General features: G+C 45.7%; 1 protein-coding gene across 3 annotated transcripts; it reads right to left on the bottom strand.

The window, feature by feature from the left end:
- Positions 1-4,019: 4,019 nt before the first annotated feature.
- Positions 4,020-18,252, bottom strand: PANK2 (pantothenate kinase 2). 3 transcript variants are annotated; one of them, XM_083458880.1, is made up of 7 exons: positions 17,950-18,252; positions 12,314-12,666; positions 9,501-9,754; positions 8,610-8,786; positions 7,574-7,697; positions 5,376-5,501; positions 4,020-4,649 (listed from the first exon to the last, which is right to left on the bottom strand). In XM_083458880.1, the coding sequence occupies exons 1-7, from the start codon at positions 18,185-18,187 to the stop codon at positions 4,599-4,601; spliced, it is 1,323 nt and encodes a 440-aa protein (XP_083315006.1). In that variant the 5' UTR covers positions 18,188-18,252; the 3' UTR covers positions 4,020-4,598. The 3 variants fall into 3 exon arrangements, with proteins under 3 accessions (XP_083315006.1, XP_083315007.1, XP_083315008.1); XM_083458881.1 differs by lacking the exon at positions 17,950-18,252 and having other exon boundaries at positions 12,457-12,666; XM_083458882.1 differs by lacking the exon at positions 17,950-18,252 and having other exon boundaries at positions 12,463-12,597.
- Between the last annotated feature and the right edge of the window lie 331 nt (positions 18,253-18,583).

Here is an 18,583-nt window from a genome sequence, read left to right as displayed (position 1 = left end):
ACGTCTTAAGACATTCTCAAAAAGAGTAAGATTGTCCAGGATTTTAACTGATTTTATATCTACTGCTTTTTGTATTTTTACTCTTGCTTTTGTTTCTGATGTTTTTGATCTGTTTTATGGTTCTCTTTTGTAGGCTATCTTGAAAATCTAGATTAATAAAATTATGTAAAAAAACAAAACAAAAAGGAAAACTGATGAGAGTTGTTAAGAGACCCCTGCTCCTCTCTCAGAGTAGTTTAATCATTAATCCCTCTACCCAGGGAACTCTGGGAATTTTAGCTTCCTGAATATAATAGGGCATCCTTGCAGTTCCCAAGATTCTCATGAGGTAACGCCATGTCTTTAAAGCAGTACGATACTGCCAAAGTACCCCCATGATATTCTTGAGAAGCTGGTAAAGTGTGATGAACAGATTATGCTAGTAGGACTGCAAAAAGTTTTGTAAAATGGATTATCTGAAATATTACAAGAGAGACTACGAAAAGAATTATTAGTTAAGGACAATTAAATGCGATATAGAAATTAAGAAATGCAGAATAAGTGATAAAGAACGGAAAATCATCAGAGCTGTTGACGGAAGTCTAAAACATTGTATAAGATGATATGTTGTATGACTGTTGGAACTGATATGTTAAAAAATCAATAATAATGTATAATAATAAAAAAGAGAAGCTGGTAAAATGTGGATTTGTAGCTGAGAGAAGCTATGATAGCCATCTTCAAATATCTCAAGAGCTCTCACATGGAAGGTGGAACAAGCTTGTTTTCTTCTGCTCTGGAGGGCAGGACTCGAACCCATGGCTTCAAGTTACGAGGAAGGGGATTCCTACTGAACATCAGGAAGAACTTCCTAACAGTAAGAGCTGTCAGTGGAACAGACTCCCTTTGGAAGGTGGCAGGCTCTCTCTCCATCATTGTAAGTTTTTAAGCAGAGGTTGGATGGCCATCTGTCACGGAAGCTTTAGTTGAGGTTCCTGCATTGAGGGGTTGGACTAGATCAGTGTTTCCCAACCTTGGGCCTCCAGCTGTTTTTGGACTACAACTCCCATCATCCCTAGCTAGCAAGACCAGTGGTCAGGGATGATGGGAATTGTAGTTCAAAAACAGCTGGAGGCCCAAGGTTGGGAAACACTGGACTAGATGACCCTCGGGTCCCTTCCAACTCTACAATCCTGTTCCTTCTTCCAGTTGGTGGCCTATTTACTTTGATTCACTGCTGCAATGTTTCTCCCACTGGATGCCTTCAGCAGCCAGCAGTGAAGAGAAGCAGGAGAGGTAATGAAGTCAGCCTCACCTATTAACCTATCGATCGCATTGGTGAGGAAAGGTGTATGGATTTGCAGGGATTTGGCTAGCAAGGAGAGGGACTTTGAGGGAAAATCATCAGGTACAAATGAATCAAATTTTACTGCAATGTCAAATAGAAATAGAATGCGTTTAGAGGGGATTAAGAACCACTTCAGATTGAGATGATGATAATAATGATTTTATACCCTGCCCAACATTAAAAAGTTTCCTGAACAGGGCTGCCTTCAGATGTCTTCTAAAAGTCAAAGTTGTTTATTTCCTTGACATCTTATGGGAGGGCGTTCAACAGGATGGGTGCCACTACCGAGAAGGCCCTCTGCCTGGTTCACTGTAACCTCACTTCTCCCAGTGAGGGAACCACCAGAAGGCCCTCAGAGGAGGACCTCAGAGTCCATGCTGAATGATGGGGGTGGAGACACTCCTTCAGGTATACAGATAAAGAAGTATTGATTTTCCGCTTCACCTAAACCAAGCGATGTGGACACTCAAGAGGGTTTACCACGTCTCAGGGAGGCCCTCAAGTCGCTCAAAGGTTGTCCATTCCTCTGTTAGACTAAGTGTGTGTGGCCCCCATGCTCATCAAGGTAGCACAAGAGGGAAGAATCACCCAGTGTTCTCGCAGTGGGAGCCAAGCGTTTCAATTGCCTACTGTTAGCATCTGGATGGTTCATCAACAAGACGAGCAATTCGGGAAATTATTTTTATAATCAATGCTTTAATAATAATAATAATAATAATAATAATAATAATAATAATAATTTATTATTTATACCCCGCCCATCTGGCTGGGCCTCCCCAGCCACTCTGGGCGGCTTGCATAGAAACCAAAAATACACTAAAATATCACACGTTAAAAACTTCCCTGAACAGGGCTGCCTTAAGATGTCTTCTGAATGTCAGGTAGTTGTTTATCGCTTTGACATCTGCTGGAAGGGCGTTCCACAGGGCGGGCGCCACTACCGAGAAGGCCCTCTGCCTGGTTCCCTGTAGCTTTGCTTCTTGCAATGAGGGAACCACCAGAAGGCCCTCGGCGCTGGACCTCAGCGTCCGGGCAGAATGATGCGGGTGGAGACGCTCCTTCAGGTATACTGGACCGAGGCCGTTTAGGGCTTTAAAGGTCAACACCAACACTTTGAATTGTGCTCGGAAACGTACTGGGAGCCAATGTAGGTCTTTCAAGACCGGTGTTATATGGTCTCGGCGGCCGCCCCCAGTCACCAGTCTAGCTGCTGCATTCTGGATTAGTTGTAGTTTCTGAGTCACCTTCAAAGGTAGCCCCACGTAGAGTGCATTGCAGTAGTCCAAGCGGGAGATAACCAGAGCAGGCACCACTCTGGCGAGACAGTCCGCAGGCAGATAGGGTCTCAGCCTACGTACCAGATGGAGCTGGTAAACAGCTGCCCTGGACACAGATTTGACCTGTGCCTCCATGGACAGCTGTGAGTCCAAAATGACTCCCAGGCTGCGCACCTGGTCCTTCAGGGGCACAGTTACCCCATTCAGAACCAGGAAGCGTTCAGTGCTTAAAAACTCCTACCATCTCACTCAAAAAAAGATCTCCCGCCCGTTAAACCAAAAGCCCACAATCCTTTTCTGTGCCTTTTTTATAGTTACAACTGGTAGGGAATTTGAGAACTGTGAGTCAGCCTGCACATGCACCCAACCTAGAATTGCTATGGAAATGCCAGAGGCCCCATCAGTATTGGCATTCCGTGGGCTTTTGAAGACTCACCTATTTAGACACACGCTTCCTTCATCTCTTGCCTTGCTGCTTCAAAGGATGTTAATTACTGGTGTTTTATGTACTTCTTTTACTATGTGTTTTAATTACAGGCAGCTGTATTTTTTGTTTCATCCTTGTTATGATGCTGTCGGCTTTTATTTATTTGTGAACTGCCTTGGCATTTCTTCTTGAAATGAAAGGTAGCATGTAAATTCTGCTTGTAACAACTACAACAGATGCCTAATAACTGGGTCACGCAACCCACAGGTGGTCCATCTACAGCTCGCGGGCCTCAGGTAGCCGTGGCAGCATGGATCTTTGGTATGCGATGGTACAAGGAGGAGGGTCTGCAGTCTAGGCTGCAGCATGGGATCAGAGATGTACCCATGCCTGTTTCTGCTGGGCACATTTAGCTGCCTTGCTAAAGAAAAAAAAAGTACTTCCAAGGCACAAGGGAAAGCATATCTTCTGAAGTGTGATCTAGAGCAAGGTTCCCCAAACTTGGATCTCCAGCTATTTTTGGACTACAATTCCCATCATTCCTAGCTAGCTGGACCAGTGGTCAGGAACGATGGAAATTGTAGTCCAAAAACAACTGGAGACCTAAGTCTGGGAAACCCTGATCTAGAGCCATCTTCTTTGACCTTGGGTCCCCAGATGTTGTTGGACTACAAATTCCATCAGCCCCAGTCATCTTAGCCAATGGTCAGGGGTGATGGGAGTTGTAGTCCATTAACATTCTGGGAACTAGAGTGACTCTAGGCTACACGATGGGCTCAGCTTGGTGCCCACTTTCAGCCCGAAAAGGTGGCTTCTGATCCCCACCCTCCCCATCTTCAGAAGAAGGAAGGTGACAGGTTGTGTCGCCGTAACTGGGAATGCAGGCTTAAATCCTTCTCTTCCCCAGATCCCCTTCCTTCTCCCCAATTTCTTTACATGAAAACAAGCAGGAAAGCAATTTTCTTCAAAGCAATAAGGCTGCACACTGTTCTTTTTAAAAATAGATTTAATATCTCAAGTGTGTTTTCATATTCTACACAGTTCAGCGCTATGATGAAAATTAATAAGAGTCCATACAAGATTAGAAAGTTAAAAAAAACAGAACTTAAAAATAGGTTTTGAGCCGCCTCCGCCAACTAGTGCCCTCCAAACCAGCAGCTGCAGTCAAAAACTTACAGGGGCACCAGGCTGGCAAAGGCTGGTTTTCAGAATAGTACAACCTGCATCACGCTTGCCCCTGACCCCCTCTCAGCCGCCTCACGGCATGAGCTGCTCAAAGCAAGACTGATTGAACGTGTATTTTACCAGAGGCAAGACAAATACAGTTCGCATAAACAGATATAGGCTTCTTACAAACTAGTTTATATTCAGATTATGCTATTTAAAAAGCACACACACCTTTGTCCTTTTCGGCATTGATCGCTGAGGTCACTCACTATTTCTTCCTGTTATTTGTCAAACAGACAAGATTCCCCCCCCCCTTACAAATAAAGCTGAATGAACAGAGATGTTCCCTTTGGTGTAGACGTTGCCAGCAGCAAAACCTGGGCCCAGGCTCCACTTCGAATCAGGATGTATTCAGAAGCTCCAAAAGAGCTCCAACTGCTCCAAAGTAGCCCTGTTTAAAAAAAACGAAACCAGCACAAACACAAAGGATCAGATTGCTTGTCAAAATACACTTGCCCCAAAGATCAAGATTGGCCAACTCATTACTTTGATTTTAAAGTGATGGTTGTTTGATTAGATATCCTTTAAAAAGAAAGGGGGAAAAACACCACTATGTGTGACCACACCGAGCCAGGAAGGCAGGCAAGGACCCTGTCACGCCCTTTGAGATTGGCTGAGTCCCCCCTCACAAGCCCCTCATATTCAGATGAACTACTTGCTTTCAGTGGGGGGGGGGGCCTTCTTTTTATTAAGTTCAGCTCGCGCGCTCTCTCTCTCTCTCTCTCTCTCTCACACACACACACACACACACACACACAAACACACACACACATCTGGGTATTACCCCACCTCCTCCCCTCTTTGCTCCTTTTATATGACCTACTAAATTGCTATTCACTGCCCTGCATCCTCAGGATAGTTAAGCTCTAAATCCAGTTAATTATTATAATAATTACAAAGAGAGAGTTTCAGGATTATTGAACTGTCAGATTATGAGAGCCACAGCACTGAAATAAAAGATGGAAACAGGTCCCCCCCCCCACTTTCATTTATTCAAAAGGTGGAAACAGTGGACAATCTATTTGCAGGATACTTACCACCCACCCTACCCTGCCTTGGCTATAGTTGGGGGGGAGGGGGGAAGAAAGAGAGCGCTTGCATTTCCGTGTGACTCTACCTCGTGTTCCAGAAACAGGGCCTTCAACTGCCCCTTTGACCAATAATCCAAAGCATACGCCAGAAACTTCATCGAGATTGTGTTGATACGCAAGAAGTTCCCCACGAAAACCACCCGATTAATGTTCTGCAAGAGGGGGAAGGAGTGTTAAGACTCTTGACATCTCTTTTCACAGTAACAAACACACTTAAAACATGCACACTGCCATTTCTTTCATTTAGTTTAGCCTTTGCCAACCTTGTGCAGCCCCCAATGTCGTTGGGCTACAACTCCCATCAGTCCCAGCTGGCTGGAGCTGTAGTCCATTCTATGGAGGGCACCAGGCTGCCGAAGGCCGATTTAGTTCTTGCCTTTGTGTGTCATTCAACGACCAACATTTCCCAGTAGTTTAAGTTAGTTAAGAGCATCATATCCCCTGAGCCCCACTTTGCACTGCTTTGCATTTCCAAGTTAGCACCAGGCTCAGGAGGCAAGCAATTATTAGAGGGTGCAAGCCTGGTCCAGATGGGAGAGAACAGATTGCGGCGTGGAAATTAGTTGCAGCAAAATGGGACAAGCTAGGATAGAGAACGAGATAATGAAGTGGGGGGTCAGGCATCACAGAAGAGACGTTTGAGCAAAATAGCTGAACAGTTGATTCCTGGGGGTTTCTGCTCGTTTTCATCCTATGGACAGAAAACGTTTAAGATTGGTGGCCTTCGAGGTCCTGCATTATTCCCTGGCTGAGCTGCTGCTGATGGGCAAGTGTCAGTCAAAGAATATTAACTGTCAGGGCGCCTGCTGTGAAGGTGGTGGCATATTTGCTTTCGCAAGTGGGCAACAGTGGAGAGAGAACTGGAGAAGCTGTGCCCAGTAAGAGAGGGGGACTGGAGTGGTCAACGGTGGGTAGGGTGGTGTGAAGTTCACATCCTAGAGGAGAAATAAGTCAGCACAATATCTATTGTGCAAGCTACCTTGCAGAAAGAACTTCTGCATCAGCGACTCACCTTAAGACCTGGGGTGAAGGCAGGCAATTGAGATCAGGTAAAGCTGAAGTCCTGGCTGTTACCACTTTCCTCCTCTAACCCTTTCCTACCACAGTGTCACCTTTGCCTCTGGTTTTCCAATTATCCTGCACACCTCCTCTGAGTGTCCCCCAAAGGCTTCTCTTTGGAGCTGCTGTTATATCAGGCGATGGGTTACAGTGGCAGGGATGCTAGCCTTCCTTGCTGCGCCACGGATGCCCCAAGGCAAAAGATGAGAGGGCCTGGCTCTTTCATAGCCCTGTACAATGCTGCTTGACATGATTGCAACAAGGCAGCACTGTAAAGAAGCTGAAAGCACCAAGCTCAGGTAATGCCACGCAAGAAGCTGGGACAGGAGGAGCGACTCTTGCTGCAAGACAGCTTACTTCCTGGCCTGCTCCCTCTTCCTCGGCTGAAGTCCTCAGCCTCGAGAGGGAGTTTTATCCCTTTTAGAAGCAGCAGTGACTCCAAAGATCCTCCTGTCTGTCTCTCCTGACTACCCTCAGAAAAGGAAGCTCTCTGTACTGTTTACAATCTAACAGTGGGGTTCATCGGAAACCTGGAAACATTATTTAGCTTGGTTTGGAACAGGTTTACAATATCCCTAGTCAATGCTGCCCAGCACATCTCGACAGCAACAGGAAGTGGCTCAGGAGCATTGCTGGACCATGGTGCAGTGCGGGGCCTCAGCATCAGCAATTCTCACTGCTCACCGGAGCAAAAGGACAGCTCTTTACTCATTGTTCACATTCACACACAACGCTAAGCCAGACTCTCTGGTTTATCAGTGTTTATTGTGCATGCTGCCTGATCATTCTCACTTTGCTCCCCCCAACCCTAAACACCCCCCGTGTGAAAGGAAGGCGGGAAACATGCAGAGCCACAGTCAGCAAGCCAACCACAAACCACAGCTTAAGGGGCAGTTTGCTGACTGTGGTTTGTAAATGAGCAGCCAACCACCATCTTTCGTTCAGATGTAATGGGAAACCAAAGATTCCTGGTTTATTTCTCCAGCTCATGGCAGGAGAGGAGCAAAGTGGGAAGCACAAAACAGTTGGCTGCTCATTCACGACAGACCACAACAAGACAGATAGTGCTTTCAGAAGGCATTCCCAGCCCCCACCAACAGGACCGTGAGGAACTGAAAAGCACACACTTCCCTTGACTGGCTCTCCGGCTCCTCTCTTTCCATACCTCATTAAGCGCACACATCCGTGCTATGGAGCCGATGTTATTCGTGATGGTGATCAAAGCCGCTCTTGCCAAGTCTTCCTTACTAGCTGCCTCTCGCTTCTCCTTGCTCATCATGTTTCCAAAGCTGGACAGAAAATTGTGCACAATTTTTCCCCCACCTAAAAATCCATTTACATGAGAAACATACAGGATTGCCAACTTTCAGTTCCTAGAATCAGAGTTGGAAGGGACCCAAGCGTCATCTAGTCCAACCCACTGAATCATCCTTGACAGGCGGCCATCTGGCCTCAGCTTAAAAACCTCTAAGGAAGGATAGTCCACCACCTTTCGTGGGAGCCAGTCTATTCTACTGGGTCCATAGAAGCTTTTCCAAGAGTTGCTACCCAACACCCTCAGGATCAAGTGTGAATTTCCATGCATTCAGGTGCTGAGCTGAAGCCCCTTGCCGGTTAAAAGTGGCACTGGAGTGAAAGTTGGGCTAGTCCCATGCCTGATTCACTTCCCTCTTCCAAGCCCACACTTCCACAGGCTACAAGACAGGCTCATCAAGCCTGAGGAGGCCAGCAGTCTATAAACTGGGGAATATGGGCATAAGAACCTTAGAGACACAATTCTTCTCTTGGGTCCTATTGGTACTTCCTATGCTCATTCATCTGAAGCAAAATAAAGGCAACTGCTGCTCTGTTTCAGGGTTGACACAAGTTTTTGTTTGTCTGATTCTTAGCTTACCCCATGTCAAATGGCTCTGGGCGAGCAAAAAAATTAAATGCAGTGCACTACAATAGCTAAAAACATAAAAACTTAAGGAAGGTTCATGGCAGAGTGAGACTAGAGACCCATCTAGTCTGCAGTAGCCAACTGGAAGCCTGCAAGGACATGAGCTCAACAGTGCTCTTCCAATTTGCAATTCCCCAAGACTGACATTCAGAGGCTCATTCAGAAGCCACCTTTTCCCAGGTTGCCAAAACCAAAGAGATGGGGAAAAGTTATTCAAGCTGCCTCATGCCCCCTACTGAAACACCAGGTGCGGCCTTACCTGGATGCTACCGTCCAACCGGGAAGCCCAAATCTCTCATAGTCTCCTCCGTAAATGTCCCGCACTAGTTTGTCCACTTTGGTGCTGTCCCCATTGGCTGCCATTTCGAGGGCCTCTTCAAAGGTGGAGCAGCCAGTCAGCAGGCAGCAGAGACCGAAAAAGGTTCCTCCTCCAAGGCTAGCAAACAAACAAGACGCACAAATCACTTCTACCATCCTGTGAAAGCGTTGGGTAGAGGGGGATGAGAAGACCAACAACTTGCGGGACAAGACGCCTGTGATTTAACCCAGCAGAAATGAAGTTAACTAGTTAACAGACAACGTCACGGCACAGGCCTCCACGCTAGCCTCATGAGGGATGTGAGGTTGTGGCAAAATCCTTTATTTTTTTACATCCTCACAGAGAAAAGGGAGCAGATGACACTTTTGCAGCTCAACCCGAGGCATGTTTTCTCCAACATAAGTCCCATTGTGGTAAATAGGCCTTGCTGCCAGATGAACAGAACTGCAGCCTCAGCAGCTACAGTGGTACCTCAGGTTCAGATGCTTCAGGTTACAGACGCTTCAGGTTACAGACTCTGCTAAGCCGTTAGTAGTACCTCGGGTTAAGAACTCTGCTTCAGGATAAGAACAGAAATCGCATGGCGGCAGCAGGAGGCCCCATTAGCTAAAGTGGTACCTCAGGTTAAGAACAGTTTCAGGTTAAGAACGGACCTCCAGAACGAATTAAGTTCTTAACCCAAGGTACCACTGTACATGACACAGCCGCACTGTGCCCATCTGACACCAGAGGTATCTCTTAGCCATGCACGTGGACTGCAAGTCACTTGATTCGTGGACCCGACTTGCTTAGCAGATCTGAAAGGGAAAGCATTACGCTTTCAAAGCTCACCTGGTCCCAGTCACCCGCTTGTAATCGTCTTTAGAATAGACGGCCAGGATGCTGACCCCGGAGCCAATGTTCACCAGCAGAAGAGGGTAAGGGTTCTCCAAGTTGAAGGGGAGCTTCTGGCACTTCTCGGGATCAGTTGGGTTCTCAAAATAGTAGCACTCCGAGTGTCCGTTGAACCCAACCGAATCAATGTACAGCACTCCTCTAATAAGGCAGTCCAGTTCATCCATTTTGCGAAGCTGGAGGTCACTCACCTGTTTGGAGAAACAAGCTTTGAAGAAAACTAGATATTGAGACACTCCAAGGAAGGCCTGGAGGGTTTCATCAAGCAGCTTACAGGTCCCACCCCCCTTCCATTCTCTCTCAGCACTTAGAAACACTGGCCAACCACAAATGAGAACCCTTTGAGTTTCAGTATTAGAAATGGCAAAGCCTGAAAGTTCACCACCATCAATGCTAGCAAAAAGGGCTTATTCAAATCTATGCCAGTCTGCTAAACCCGCAAACAATTATTTGCTTTGATGAAAGGTGGGTCATTTGGGGGGGCATGCTTATTGCTCTATTGCTTTTTATGAATTGTATGTGTTTTAAGGCATCTCTAAGGGCCCTGGGAAATGCTGGGTAAAAATAGCTTAATAAAATAAGCCAAGTCCAGTAACTGCAAACGAACAGAGGAGTTGAGGCAAATGGAGAAATGGGGTAAACAGCCATTAGGCAAAGGAACTGCAGCCCTCACAGAGGATATGTTTATGATTTAGGCTCTCTGAAACCGAACACCAGTAGCTACTCTGAAGTTTAGCCACTCTGGAAACTAAAAAACAGGATGGGCAGGACAATAGAAGAAACACACACAAAAAACAGGAAACATCTAATGTTGTAAACAAAAACAAAAGAGATAGAAAAACGTAGTTCAAAGACGCTGGAAAGGATGAGAGTTGATTGTTAAATTAGCCCACATTTAACCATCAACATTCATCCTTCCCAGCACGTATGAGATACAATTCTCTTTTTTTGTTTAGAACGAGGGAGGAAGCAGCTGAGAAGCAAAGGTCTGTTGAATACACCTAATTCTATGATTCACAGTGAAACCACAGGCATGCCGTAAACCAGCCCCCCTGCCTAATGAATGAAGAACAGCTGCTGAAGCAGACATGGAGAGGAGGCAAAGGAACTCCTTTCACTGCTTTCCCCCTCACTTGTCTTTGGTTACCTAAGAAAGCGTTTCTAACACGGTTCTGAGCAGCAGCATTCTGTGCACACACCAAACCTGCAACCCAATGGTGAAGCCAGGGAAGCGTGCAGCTTGGACTAAGTTATCACAGTCACCACTACAATCAGTACAATACATATGGAAAGGATTTGCTGTGACAATTAACAACCAGGATACAAGGAAGGGGAGGAGGAGGAGGTCAAGGAAAGAGGGTGATGATAGTTGAGGAGTTGAGAATAATGGATTTGTTTTTAAATGTTTGTGGTGTATTTTTGTTTTTTTCCCCCCCTCTCTTATTTTGAATTTGTATATGTGTCAGGGAACTGCCATTGGAGGAACAGGTGGGGAGAGGGCTCATGGAGGCTGGGAGGGACTCAGCAGCGAAAGCAGGGACCAGCAGGGGGAGAGATGGGTCTCTGGAGGAAGGTCTCATGAATGCGGAGAGAGACGCAGCAGCTAAAGCAGGAACTAGCAGGGAAGAGGGAGGGCTCAGGGACACGTCCAGCGAGAACAGCGGGGAGGTGTCAGAAGCTCCCATAGGGAGACCCATTCCTCGCCGGAAGCTGTCACGTCGTGAGTCCAGAAGACGTGTTTCCGTTAAGGAGCTTCTATGCTGGAAGCGCTTCCGAAAACAACCACTGTCGGAATCTGCAAGTGACTAGGGCAGACATGTCTGAGGAGCTCTGTCACACACAGAGGTTTGTGGAGTTGCACAAACTCTGAGGGACCACGATTTTACGCACAAGCAGCTAATCATCCCATCACAATATGTATGGTTGGAAGTGGCTTGTTTTTCTTTTTTTCTATTTTGTTTTTCTTTTGTAACTTTAAATCCCCCCCCAATAAATATCATTTTAAAAAATAAAATACAATCAGTACAATACAAACTCTTCAGTCAGCTGTCCTACATTAAGCCAGCCTTCACCAACCTGCTGCTCTCCAGATATTTTGGACTACAACTGCTATCCGCACAGGCCAATGGGAGTTGTAGTCCCAAATACCTAGAGAGCAACACAGGCTGATGAAGGCAGTGTTAAGATCTCAAAGAGATGGCAATGATGGAGCAGCAATAGCTGGCAGAATCATCTTGCTCACAGAGTTTTTCTCATGGAAGTTTTGTTTCACGGAATGCAAGAACAAGGTTAAAGTTTGCATCTAGCAAACCAGGGCCTCGGCTACACTGGTTAATTATAACATTATAAAGGCATTATAAAAATGTGATAACAGAGGAAGCTGTAGAGCAGCAATCCATCACCAATGGTCAATTGCATTGAGAGCTAAATTTTAAAGCATTTTATAGCATTTTTCATATCAGTGTAGATCCAGCCCTTCAAATGCTGCTGAACTACAACTCCCATCAGCCCCAACCAGCATGGCCAATGGCCAGGGATGATGGGAGTTGTACTTCAGCAACATCTATCGGGCCAAAAGTTTCCCACACCTGGCAGAGACCAGCTTCACACTGCCCTTACACTCAAATCAGGAAACAGCATTACAAAAAAGAGTTGCTGCAGAGGTTATGAAGACGTGCAACACCTCTGTTCTGCCAGCTTTAACCATGTGCTATAGCAGCTTAAAAATATATAAGCCAAAAATTGCATACTGTGCGAAAGTCCTGCTCAAATTTATATGCTCCACCTCCTGTGGCACATAAGGTAGTGTGGAGGCTTGAGAAGTGCTTTTCGCTGCCCATTTGAATAAAAGCAGGCATGTCATGAGTAGGGAAGCGTATAAAGTGCAGATTGCCTTTACGTCCACACAGCATAAGGTCCTTTAGCTCAAGGTGAACATCCCGAATGCCTGTAGAGCCATAGGCAGTGTGGGAGGTCAGGTATTTCCGGATGCTCTTCAGATTCTCCACTTCCTCCTCTTCTTCCTCCATGGTGATGTCTTTTGGTTCAAAATACACAAGCTTCACCAGGGTCCCTCCAATATCCAAGCCAAACCAAGGAAAGACTGAAAGGAATAAGGGAGAAAAGGGATCATTACAAAGGTGGTGTTTTATTATACATTTCTAAAGAGACTAAACTGAGCTTGTGTTTTTATGCTGTGAACTGCCCCGAGATCCACGGATGAAGGGCGGTATACAAATTTAATAAATAAAAATAAAACCCAGTTGCCACCCCCAGTTGATAAGGGCTCACCCCAACCACTCACTGAACTGTCATGACACCGCAGAATGTTCACATACATTCTAGCATCAACACATGAATTAGAAACTTGGCAAAGCCACATGGCTTCTGCCACATTAGGGAAAGAACTGCAAATGCGTAAGAGAAAGGAAGTTGGGGGTGGGCAAGAAGGCTGAGCATTGGGAATCTGAGTGGAAAGACAGTCTAAAGGAAAAAAAGGCTTGCAGTGCACAAAACACACATCAAATACAAAACCAACAGAATGTATTAACACCCTCCGCAGACAAAACGACTAGTTTTATTACCAAAGCCAGGTGTGGAAGATACATTCCAATGTTCAAGGCTGGTAATGCCTGCTATAAGTAACTAATTTGAACCATTTTTGTTTTTACATTTATACCCAAACTTCTGACCCAGCAAGGCCTGCCCATTAGCTAAACGTACATGGTGTATAAATCCATATATACCAACCAGCTGTTCCTGACTAACTCATTAAAATAAATAGCACTACGGATAGTGACTGTAAACTACAATTACCGCTCCCCCCAAAAAAACCATGCTATTGGTGAGAAAGTCAGTAAACCAGAATCAAAGTGGTTGCAAGTGATGTTACCAGGTCACCTGTTTCTCAAAATCAAAGCTGAAGCAACAGTTCAGGGAACTACTCCAAGCACATATTAATGGCCATGTTAAGAAGTACTTGATGCTGTTCTAGCATAAGAACAGTGGAAGTTAGAAGCATTAAGTACATTTGCCAGAATGAGAAACGCATTCTCCCTCACTTCCTCTGCGGCCACGTACAGAAGAGGTACAAGATGGACTATTTCTAAGAATTTCAGAAATGCTGCTTCGTAGATTTACGGGCATTCCTAAAAGAGGCCATTATTTTAAAAAGGTGAAGAACATTTCAAGGGCAACATTGCCTTGCGGTAATTTTCTTGGTGGAGCCACTTACCAATGGTTGGCAGGGCCACAGCTGTTTTTGGACTACAACTCCTATCATCCCTAGCTAGCAGGACCAGTGGTCAGGGATGATGGGAACTGTAGTCCAAAAACAACTGGAGACTCCTAAGTTTGAGAAACCCCGGTCTAGTTCAACCCCCTGCAGTGCAGGACTAGGCAGCTGTCCCTTATGGGGATTGAACCTGAAACCTTGGCATTATCAGCGCCACCCACGTCCCTTGCACAACTTACACTTATACAAAATATTCGTTTTTAAAATAACTTGTCTTCCAGATTCTTTTACACACACAAAACACTACTGCATGTGCCTTTGAAGTCTGGTGGGGGGAGGGGACTGGCAAGAACTAGCAACTTCCACTGTCAGGGTCCCCATGATCTCTCTGTTTTAGGATGTGTGATCTCCGCATAGCCAGTGCTGGAGCACAAATCAATTCTGCATGAGGATGGTGGGGTGGAAAGGGATACTATCTCCAACCAAGACATTTTCTTGGCAGAAGGTAAGGATAATGACTTGCAGCCATTGTACTTTCAGGCTCAGTTACTCCAATCCTGTCTCACGTATAAAATGAATTCATCCCACAAGCTGGCCTCCACTGAAGGCCTGCAATATATCTGCTTTGTGACGTTCCACTGGCTAGACCTTTTTTCTTTTCTTTTTTTAATAGCAGGAAAAACAGACCCAGCTGCATTGCATTTCTTTAAGGGAGGGACTTTTATGAAAGGGGCTCCATTTCTTTTATAGGAGCAGCATTTTTATAGGAACTGTGTCTCATTCTTCTTTTTTGGCGATCACTCGTAGCCAAGTAAGATTGTCTTCCATGAATACGGTTTTAACGGTGTATTCGTACGTGACTATGGAGGCCAATTCTGGATCCACACTTCCTTCCACAGTGGGGACATGGGTTTCCAGGCTATCACGGTGTAGATTTGCCAAGCGTGCCTTCCTCTTAGCACATTTCTCTCTTGTGTCCGGAGTTCGAGCGTCTTCAAAGCCCATGACACCTTTGGTAAAGGCTGTTCTCCAACTGAAGCGCTCGCAGGCCAGTGTTTCCCAATTGTCGGTATTTATACTACATTTTTAAAGATTTGCCTTGAGAGTGTCTTTAAACCTCTTTTGTTGTCCACCGGCATTACACTTTTCATTCAAAAGTTGGGAATAGAGTAGTTCATTGCAAGACGATAATCTGGCATCCGAAAAGCATGACCATATGAACAACTTGTGTTACATACCTTTTTAAAATATATTTTTATAGATGTGTGTCTCATATCAGGCATTATCATAGAATTATATTGTTGGGAGGGATCCACGGGTCATCTAGTCCAACCCCCTACAGTGGTACCTCGCAAGACGAATGCCTCGCAAGACAAAAAGCTCGCTAGACGAAAGGGTTTTTTGTTTTTTGAGCTGCTTCGCAAGACGATTTTCCCTATGGGCTTGCTTCGCAAGACGGAAACGTCTTGCAAGTTTGTTTCCTTTTTCTTAACACCGTTAATACAGTTGCGACTTGACTTTGAGGAGCAACTCATAGAACGCAATGTGGTAGCCTTTTTTGAGGTTTTAAAAGACTTTGGTGATTTTTGAAGCTTTTCCAAAACTTTCCCGACACCGTGCTTCGCAAGACGAAAAAAATCACAAGACGACAAAACTCGTGGAACGAATTAATTTCGTCTTGCGAGGCACCACTGTACAATGGAGGAATCTCAACTAATACATGACAGACGGCCATCCAACCTCTGCTTAAAAACCTCCAAGAAGGAAAGTCATTTGTTTTGCTTCTGCCTGTGCTGAGTACCTAGACTGACATTAAGCATGCACAAAAAGCCATTTCCACACCATCACAACTGCTATGCATATGTAGCTTTGTGTAGACACGATTCCTACCAACAAAATGTTTTGCTTCTCAGGTGGCAAAGACTCCTGAGAACCTTATATACCAAATGCTCAGGTGCAAGTGAGGAAAGGCTAGATTTATCAAAATGACTTCAAATCACACTTTAAAAAACCTAAACCTTCAGTACATATTGAACTGCATCATCTAGTGTCACCCCAGAAACTGCCTGAATAGTATTTGCAGATGGGCAACATGATTACCAGCTGTATCCCAGAGTGGATAATGATCAAGCACAATTCACGCAGACTTGTGTGTCCAGCCGAATTTTTTGCATGACTAACAGCATTCAAACAAGCAACAGTCCTGAGATGCAGAAAAGTGCAGCTAAACCAAAGAAACAAATTTTCCCAACCCCTGTGCCAGGGCCTCCATTTTCTTTGCAGTTTATCAGCTGCAGCAGGAGGATTTGCAATTATGTAATTATTTCATCAACCTAACATTCAGATAGTTGGTGAAGGGGGATATAGGGAGCCGCTGAAAATATACAAAGCAACCCTTTGAACACAGCAAACCAGGCATGATTTCTGCAGCTAAGTGTCAACATCCCTTTCAGCTCGAATTAATTGCAATGCGCAACTGCACAACAAAGGCAGTCTTATGGCACTGTTCCTTGAACCCCATTTGCAACAATGATACCTCGTCAGCTCCTTCCCCCTTTTACTTTCTCCTTTTGCACCTTCACTGAGATTTTGCCCTACTCAAGACCTCCAGCAAACATCTGCCAACCTTATCTAGGCATTTCCCAATGAACACCACCACTTCCTCTAAATCAGAATGTGGCAACTGGGGCTGATGGGACTTGTAATCCAAAACATTTTGAGGGCACCAAGTTGCAGAAGGCAGGGCTAGCTCATCAACACATTCTTTTTTGAAAAAAGCCACACTCTTTTCAACTCTAGATTGATTAAACCAGAACAGGATCCAGCCCTAGTTCTTGAGCTACAAACACAAGATTCTTCTGTAATAATTATGGACAGGCTCAAGATTCAGAGTCAGCTTTTTCATGCCTGCCATCCTGATAGAAGCCTCATGTTTATTCAGACAATGAATTCCAGAGTTTTTCAGCTTGCTGACATCTATGTACATTCAGGAAAAATAGCCACATAAACCTGTTTCAGCAAACGATCTCATGGCATCATTTAAGATAAATGAGTTTCTTATGGCGTAAGCCATGTGGCATCCATTATATGCATAGAATGAACAAGATGGCAGTGGTGTAATGTCAGATACAGAATTGGTCTTCAAAATGAGATTTTTGAAAAATGCACACGTACTAAAGTTGGTGATGCCATGCATGAGTCAATTGTTTATGTATTTTTAAAAAATCTCATCTAGAAACAAGATTTCCTCTGTTAGACTTATGAAAGTCCATGAATGTGTAGTATATAAATACGGAGGGCATTCTTCACACAGAATCTCATAGCACTGTTTCACAGTATTTTAGCTGATTCCCTGCCTCTGCATTACATGCGCTGCCGCTGCACGATTTCTGTTCTCATCCCAAAGCAAAGTTCTTAATCCGAGGTAATATTTCTGGGTTAGCAGAGTCTGTAACCTGAAGCGTATGTAACCCGAGGTACCACTGTAGATGCAATCTCTAGAGGGAGCAGTACATAGCCAGTATGTTACTTTAAATTACTACACTGAACTTTATTTTTGCTTTCTGCATTTTGAAATTGTTTAAGCTTCATCGGGTTCTAGTTACAGGTAGGTAGCCGTGTTGGACTGCCATAGTTGGAACAAAATAAAAAAAATCCTTCCAGTAGCACCTTAAATACCAATAACAAACTTAGTTGGTCTCTAAGGTGCTACAGGAAGGATTTTTTTTATTTTGTTTCAACTTCATGGGGTTGTCGTGACACTAAAATGGAGCTGAGGAAGGGAGGGAGGGAGAGAAAAAAGGTGGGCTGCAAATGCAGTAAGAGAGATAAAATGGAGGTGGAAGGAAGTCAGAACAATAAGATAACAATGTGAAATCTAATCCTACCCTGAAAAGAGCAGAATATGGTTCCTCATTTTATCTTTTCGAGGTTTTTTACAATACAGCAGTGTATAAATTTTATGAAATAATTAAATCTCATACAAATTTAATCAACAAAAATTAATATAATTTTAATAATAAATGAAAGCTCAAGCCATGCCTAGCTATCTGATAGGGAGCCCCGCCCCAACCCCGCGAGGCCCCTCCCCCTCCCCAGGCCCCGCCCCTCCCGGTCAAGCCCCGCCCCCGGCGCCCCCTAGCAGCCACTCACGAGGGCGGTTCTTGCGGAGGGAGTCGAGGCGCGGCCGGGGGGCGGGGCCAGCGCGCTCCTCGGCCTCCGCCTTTCCAGAGGCGCCGTTGCGCCGCCGCCCGGCCAGGGCCGCAGGGGCGGGGCTTCGCCTCAGCCGTTGCTCCGCGGCGGGTCCGGCCTCGCGCCCCGACGCCATGGCGCCCGGCGGCGGCCTCGCCTCATCTCCCTCCTCGCCGCTTCCATTCTGCAGCGGCTCCATCCGCAGCGCGGCCCCATTCGCCGCGGAAACGGCGGGCACTGCGCTTGCGCCGAACGCCTTCGCCGCTGCCGCCTCCTCCCCTCTGCGAAACCTTGAGGGGTGGGGGAAGAAGCAAACCGCTACCAATCAGAGCTTTCCTTGCGCGGAGCGGCGGGCGAAGATGTCCAATGCGGCTTTGCGAAGGCTTCCAAGGGGTGGGCGCAAAAAAGAGAGAGATCCAAATCCCTCCAATGAATGGCAAGGGAGAACGAATCCCGCCAATGAAAAGCCGCCGATTCAAGGAGCCAACCCACACGCACGCAAATACAGGTACAACGGGCCTCGAGAGGCGGGACGTGTAACGGGATCGTCGTAGCCAACCGGCTCCTCCGGAAGGGAGAGCGACGGGCCTATCCT

Source organism: Podarcis liolepis (genome assembly GCF_965112155.1).
Source record: "Podarcis liolepis genome assembly, chromosome: 9".
Taxonomy (NCBI): Eukaryota; Metazoa; Chordata; class Lepidosauria; order Squamata; family Lacertidae; genus Podarcis; species Podarcis liolepis.
The sequence above is the reverse complement of the archived record's forward strand: the minus strand, read 5'-3'. Positions and strand labels throughout refer to the sequence as shown.

Coding starts and splice junctions, on each gene's coding strand:
- PANK2 (XM_083458880.1), bottom strand. CDS start 18,187: ATGGAGCCGCTGCAGAATGGAAGCGGCGAGGAGGGAGATGAGGCGAGG. Junction 12,667..17,949: donor CCTCCGCAAGAACCGCCCTC/GTGAGTGGCTGC, acceptor TATTCCTTTCAG/TCTTTCCTTGGTTTGGCTTG. Junction 9,755..12,313: donor TTGAGCAGGACTTTCGCACA/GTATGCAATTTT, acceptor TTCTCCAAACAG/GTGAGTGACCTCCAGCTTCG.